Raw genomic sequence first — 6,667 nt, 5'->3', positions numbered from 1 at the left:
TATACATGATATTTTTTTAATATAAATATTTATACTATATATATATATATATTTGTGTATATATTTATTTGTGTATATATATATATATATATATTTGTGTATATATTTATTTGTGTATATATATATATATATAATATATATTTGTGTATATATATATATATTTATTTACTTGCGTGTATATATAAATATATATATATATATATATATATATTTTTTTTTTTCGTGCTGTTTATTTGGCAGTTCATAACCAGTCAGTAAGGAAAACAAACAGTCATGTAGGAATAAAAAGAAAATCTGTAAACACTGGTATTGTTTATGCACACTAAACACCACATACACAAAATGAAAGGTAAAAACAACCCAATGTCCTATCTCGTCTACAACACATGTATCATCACTTAGCCACTGATTATACGCCAAGCTTTACGTGGTGATAAGCACTATAAACTCTTAAAGTGCTAGTGTAGTAAAAACAAGTCAATAAGTGTGATAAAATCAGTGCAGCGTCTTGAGCTCTAACGGGGACAGACTCCATTTTGGTCAATTTCTAGAACAGTCAGTTCAAGTTGTATTTTAGAACTTAAAGTTAAGTGCAACAGTGGTCCAAGTAAGTCTTCATGTAAATATCCGGAGTAAACTTGAAAAATGGAGTATGCCCATCTTATTTCTCAGTTGGCTCATGATCAAAAGATGTAACATGTTTCTTACTGCTTTGTTAAAAGAAAAAAAAAAAGAGCAGGCGTGTGCTATGTTATTACAAGTAAATTCTGTGCAAACCCGGCGCTACTTGGAAGGTCATATGAGTAGGGTTGCAAAATACCAAAGATTGTTTTAATGTTACAAAATAAATGTTAATAATTGCGTATGGCGCCCTGGTGCAAAACAGCCACCTAAAAATAATTAAAATTTACCCGTAGATAGTGTTTGTCTGATAGAAGATCTGAAAATCACTTCTATGTAGTTCTTTGGCACCAGGATAATTTCTTAGTTACTATTCATGGTAAATGTCTGGCAATGAATGAGTAGTTTCTTACATTCAACTGAATATTTCCAATGTGGTAAAGCTTCAGCAAAACCACACACGTTTGTGGCCCTTTGCAACCAGAACCCAAGAAATGTCCACATTGTGGACGTCTTTGGAAAGAAGTTGTTGATGATGATGACGTAAGCACTATGGGGTGTGTTTAGAAAATTGTCTCACCCTGTCGACCTTGCATTATTGTTTGGGCAGAGGAGACAACGTGGTCCACCTCGTAAATTTTTTGGGATCAACAGCGGCAGGTAGCGTTTTGCTCGGAGCAACGCTGCAGCAAAGCATCGTGGGAGCGCATCTGTGACGACATCTTTCCTGCCTGTGGCGGCGTCTGGTCAGACCCTCAGAGCCACATGCCAAGTAGCCATCAAGCTTGGCGACGTTCCGCCGCTGTGAGGTCACTCGTTGCTCTTCTTCAGGACCATTGGCGTCGATTCAGAGAAAGCCCTGGAGGTGGGACGAAACAATGAATATAAAGGAATGTGATTCGGTTGCCGCGGCGATGGCCACCTGTTGCCGGGCTGGGGCCAACCCGCCTGGATGGGCGTGGGGGCCGCAGAATTGGGGCTCATCAGCATGGCGCTGTAAATGTTGGCCGCCACCACCAGGATGCACAGCAGGATGGGCCCGATGATGGCGCCCTCCAGACCCAGGTAGTAGGCGCCGCCCGCCACCGCTAAGCCTGTCAGGTAGGGGTGACCCCCACTGAAACACACAAACTAAACTGTAACTCTGAGCATTCATAGAAATTGGACAGAATTCCTACTAAAAGATCCCGCGTTTGAGACACCCACCCCGAGATGTCCGAGTAGATGGCGGTGTCCACGAAGTACGTGGGCAGCAGATGGCAGACGAGCAGCAGCACGGCTTTGACGCCTTCACCCTGCGCCAACCACAAGTCGCACACGGCGGGCACGGCGGCCCAGTACGTACCAAGGAAGGGCACCGCGCCCAAGATGGCAGCCAGAGCTTTTTGGCGCAGAAGACAAAAGACAAAGAAGCTTGGCGAGCGAGGGAAGGAAAAAGGAAAACAAGCTGCACTTGGCACCAGACTCACCTGAAGGAATGAAGACCACGTTGATGCCGAAAATGGTGTGCGTGAGCCAAGTGTACAGGCCGTAGAAGGCGGCCATCTTGAGAGAGGCATCAAACACGCCTCTGTGATAGAGTCTTGATATTAATAATCATCTTGTAATTCCCTTGGCAACGAGTCCGCGCTACCTGATGGCCTCCTCCACAGACTGTCCGACGATGTTGGACGAAGGTCCCGGCTGCGACAGTGGCGTCAGGTTGATGACCCACTTGACAGGTTTGTAGTACTCTCCGCTGGAGCTCAACAGGTAGAACAGGGTGGTCAAGAAGATCACCTGAGATGACACAAGCACGTTTGTGCACCGCCACGAGACAGCGAGCGACCAGGTAGGAAGACGCCTACCAGGCTGAGGACAAAGTTGAGCACAGCTGTCCCGCTGTGAAAGAGCACAGTGAAGAGGGTGGTGGTCGTGGAGATGAGGAGACCAACGTTCCTGCTCATCACCACCCAGAGGGACTCCAGAATCTGTAAGAAAACAGCATCAGCTTTTAAGAAAACAGCAAAGCGGCATTTTTGTCGCAAAGATTCAAGCCCACTTACAGACCACAGAGTCTCGATATTATCCTGCAGGAAGGAGGCGATGTCCTTCCAGTCCAGCATGTCCACCAACCAGCTGTTTGTTCGCTGGATATTCAACTTGGGACCACGAAAGCGACCCGAGTGGGTGACGTTCTAGGAACAGTTGCGATGGGATTTTCAGGAAAGCGAACGCCAACAAAAAAAAAAGCACCCACCCGGCGTCCGTCGCTACCTTCACAAACCAGGAGTGGTAGAGTCGGTCCCAAAGCTCCAGAACTTGCTTCTCAATCATATCTGTGTGGTTCACCTTGTCTCCTAACATCTTGTGAAGCTGCCCACACACACGGAAAATACAACACGTTTGGACTTTTTTTTTTTTTTATAAATTATAATGCGAGTGTAATGCCAACTTTGTGTGTTATCCATTCTCTCCCGTGCTCGTAGACGTTGGTGGCGGCCGAATTGAGAGCCTTCTGGACCACACGAGCTTCCGGGAGCAAGCTGTGCGAGAGAGAGAATAGATAAAGACAGAAGGTTGTTTCCCCCGAGCGATCGACACATTTGTAATCTGAACTAACAAGATGGCTGCCCTACTTTGCCCACTCTGGGTGGTTGGAGACTGTCTCGTTGATGAGATTACTGGTGACGTCAATGATGTGAGCGCTCTCGTGGTGAACCTGGATGCATCCGGTCAAGAGAATATCACTCAGAATGCAGAGATGAGAAGAAAAAAAAAAAAAAAAAAAAAACATACCATGACAGTGAGCAACAGCCCCATGAGGAGGGTCCCCGTGACCAGCAAGATGATAATAAAGATGCTGATGATTTTATCCAGAGAGCGCTCCAGCCACACCACCATCTGCGTGGAGGACACAAGAGGAACAATGTGAGAAAAAAAAAAAAGGGGAGGCAAGCAATGAAAGGGTTCAAAACACAAAAACGCGTGGACAAACCAGTGTCCTTCCAAAGTGGCGGCTTTGCATTGAAAAAAAGAAAAAGTCATCTGAACTCACACTCTTCAAGGAGCCAAAATAAGCGGAAGCAAAGCCAAACTCACAAAAGCCGCACACACAAAAGCTTCTAAACGTGTAAAGCCCACAAACATTCTTTTGGTGTGTGCATGTTGGCCATTTGGTCTTTTCGGATCGTCTGTCTACATGTGCTGCTCCACTATAGATGGTTATCTGTCGCTTCAAGGCTTTGTCACTATTTATCAGAATCAAGTGAAATCAATTTGACTGAGGCAAAGCTACATATGTGACTGTTTTCAATATAATCTTTTTTTTTTTTTTTTCTTTGGAAACACTGCCCTCTGCTGGATTGAGGTCTACATAAGCCACACGCGCTCAAGCAAAAACATCACAAATAAGATGCAGGAGCACAAAAAAAGAAATAAAACTTCTACTGCATCTTCCTGTAAGAACTAAACAGCAGGAACTCAAGAGGACAAGCATGGAAACAACAGAAGGTCATGAAAGAGTTAAAGCCAGTCCAAGCGCGCGACTTCTTCTCTCACTCTCACATACACGTTAATAATGAATGCTCTTCTTTTTTTTTTTTTTTCTCCGCCGTCTTTTTTGTTCATCCACACGCACACTTATCTTAACGGCCTCTCTCATCATTACCTGCTTGTTAAGCCAATGCCATAGCTTGAAGAGGAGAGACAAAGAGACATTGAGAAGATTGTTATTGGAAAGGAGTCGGCGCATTTCCTCCACGTGCAACACGACACCACACAACGCCGCCTGTGTTCGGTCGGGTGCGAGCACGTGGCAAGCAGGGAGTCCGTCCGATACGGGGTGATTGCAAGTGCTCTGGTGAAGTCCTCCAAAAATTGAATTAAGTGTACTCAAATAGCGGCCTTGTCTTAACATCATGCGTGTTATTGACGTTATCATGGCAGTGAGGTGGGGCGGACACGAGCACATAAATATCGGGTTACCTTTGTGTCGATCCGCAGCACGAACTGCGCCAAGCCTTTGATGGGACCCGGTAGCAGAGCCTCCTCTCGTTCCCGCCCAAACTTCTCCAACACGGCCCACCACGAGTTGAGAGTCCTCGCCGCAAAGCTCTTCAGGCCAAAATGGACCACCGACTTCTTCATGACCCACACTGCAAAATCCACGCAACTGTGAGGCGTAACATCCCAGAGGGGAAATACGGAAAGTCATGTTACCGGCCACGGGGATGGGCAGGAGCTGTAGGACCCACAAGTTCAGCCAGATCTGGACCAGGACTATGGCCCACGCGAGGAGGATGAAGTAGATGTCGCTGGCTTTGTGGGAGGACTTCTTCTGGAAGAGACCGGACGGCGCTCTTGGAGGGCGCTGACGGAACCCCGGGGTGGCATGGAGGCTGTCCGCTGAGTCGCTGCCACCTTGAAAAAAAAAATCAGACAGCATTTTACAATATTTTATAACATTATTTTTGACCTGGGAAATAAATAAAGGTGAATACATAAACAAACTCCTCACCTGCGGTGCATCCTTCCCTGGGCTCAGTTTTGGATGGCAGGCTACCACAAGCAATGGCCATGTAAATAGTGTTAGCGGCAAACGACAACATCTGACCAGACAGCTCTCCTGAGAAAAAGACCTCAAATGAATCCTCACAACTACATTGCATGACAAGAGTCAGCGTTTTGAATGATTGACATTGGGACAAGGCAGACAAACAAAACCTATTCATGGGTGGCCAATTCATCCAGCCTCACCTCTGCCGGGGACAGGAGGCTTCTCTTGGGAGCCCACAATGAGTAGCAGCAACACCACCATAAATAAAGGAACCCTCCATGAGCCCATCAAAGACACTAGATGAAAAATGATCCAGCATGAATTCAGCGTGAAACACTTTAAAGCCCCGGGGATCGGGCTGAATGCAGCCAGTGTACTAAAAATAAAAGACGGGACTTTCTCGTGTTACCTCCACTCACCAATGTAGAAAAGGAGAGTGGTCCATACAGGCAAGGCAGCGGACCTTAGGTAGCCTTCAGTCTGGGGGCTCCATTTAAAGCAGACGGCTAACAAATAGCCGATGACCACTGTGCAAACCTGTCACCGCACAACAAAGGCAAACTATTCAACTCCAGTTGTCACCGATACCAAATACCGATCGATACCAGTCGTACTTTTGATACATAACATTTCCAAATGATAACTACTACTGTTTCATACTTTTTGACATAACAAATGGCAATTTTCTACATTTTTTTCATACATAACTTATCTAATGGAAAAAGGGGGGTGGAAGTCAGCTGTCATTGGCAACCCACTCACCCACACCGCGTGGAAACAGTCCAGCCCAGCCCCAATGATCCCCCATAAGTGGCCGAGAACCACTTGCATGCCGACGACGCTCCACGACAGGTAGAGGACGTAGAGCAGAGGCGCCCCGGCACCGATAGCCAGTAGCAGGGGGAGCTTCTCCATCACCTGGCGCCCCAGGAAGTCCACCGTGTGGTTGACGCACCACACCGGTACTAGCAGAGTGCCCACCACGATGGGCGTCCCTGTGTCCTGCAAGCCGTTAAGCCAAGAGCGCCCAAGCCGGGCTAGCGAGTGCTTGAAGGGGTGGAGGAAAGTGCCGCATAACACTGCCCAAAGAAGCGGCCGGAGGAAAGCCTCCAGGATGAAGTAGACCAGCACCGCTGCCCCGCAACAGATAGCCACGAAGATCATCGCCCCGGTGTTGTAGAAGGCCTGCTTGATATTTTTGTCGAACTTGAGCGATGACGGCTGGCTTAGCAACTGGCTAACCATTCCTACCGCCGGTTGGAAGCTCTCGGAGAACGACACGGACTGAGCTCGGCCCGTGTGAGGGCTCCCCGGCGGAGCACCCGTGGCAGGGTCCGGTGACGAGTCCTCTTCGTCGGCCATGTTTACCCCAATCTCGGCTGTTGTCACTCGCCGCGTGTGAAAGGAGAAGGCGTGACGTGTATTGACGAAGTGCATCATGGGAAACGTAGTTTGCGGAAGTAGCTTTCGCTCAGCAAGCAACATTGTTTGCCTGTGCTTCCCACCACT

The 6,667-nt window shown here is 47.3% G+C and overlaps 1 protein-coding gene across 2 annotated transcripts; it reads right to left on the bottom strand.

Moving 5' to 3' along the window:
* Positions 1-295: 295 nt before the first annotated feature.
* Positions 296-6,561, bottom strand: tmem245 (transmembrane protein 245). Of its 2 annotated transcripts, none has more exons than XM_061288569.1 (17): positions 6,410-6,561; positions 5,578-5,695; positions 5,359-5,454; positions 5,120-5,227; positions 4,822-5,022; positions 4,588-4,757; positions 3,400-3,504; positions 3,240-3,322; positions 3,056-3,146; positions 2,878-2,976; positions 2,667-2,798; positions 2,469-2,591; positions 2,255-2,400; positions 2,091-2,191; positions 1,828-2,002; positions 1,544-1,738; positions 296-1,480 (listed from the first exon to the last, which is right to left on the bottom strand). In XM_061288569.1, the coding sequence occupies exons 1-17, from the start codon at positions 6,518-6,520 to the stop codon at positions 1,432-1,434; spliced, it is 2,103 nt and encodes a 700-aa protein (XP_061144553.1). In that variant the 5' UTR covers positions 6,521-6,561; the 3' UTR covers positions 296-1,431. The 2 variants fall into 2 exon arrangements, with proteins under 2 accessions (XP_061144553.1, XP_061144552.1); XM_061288568.1 differs by having other exon boundaries at positions 5,921-6,554.
* Between the last annotated feature and the right edge of the window lie 106 nt (positions 6,562-6,667).

The sequence above is a fragment of the Syngnathus typhle genome, linkage group LG10 (assembly GCF_033458585.1).
Source record: "Syngnathus typhle isolate RoL2023-S1 ecotype Sweden linkage group LG10, RoL_Styp_1.0, whole genome shotgun sequence".
In the NCBI taxonomy this organism is placed as follows: domain Eukaryota; kingdom Metazoa; phylum Chordata; class Actinopteri; order Syngnathiformes; family Syngnathidae; genus Syngnathus; species Syngnathus typhle.
This window is presented reverse-complemented; position numbering and strand designations above follow the sequence as displayed.

Excerpts from the sequence above, each read along its gene's own strand:
- tmem245 (XM_061288568.1), bottom strand. The coding sequence starts at position 6,520 with ATGGCCGACGAAGAGGACTCGTCACCGGACCCTGCCACGGGTGCTCCG. Across the intron at positions 5,023-5,119 it reads CAGGGAAGGATGCACCGCAG|GTGGCAGCGACTCAGCGGAC; the intron begins GTGAGGAGTTTG and ends TTTTTTTTCAAG. Across the intron at positions 1,739-1,827 it reads ATCTACTCGGACATCTCGGG|TGGGGGTCACCCCTACCTGA; the intron begins GTGGGTGTCTCA and ends TGTGTGTTTCAG.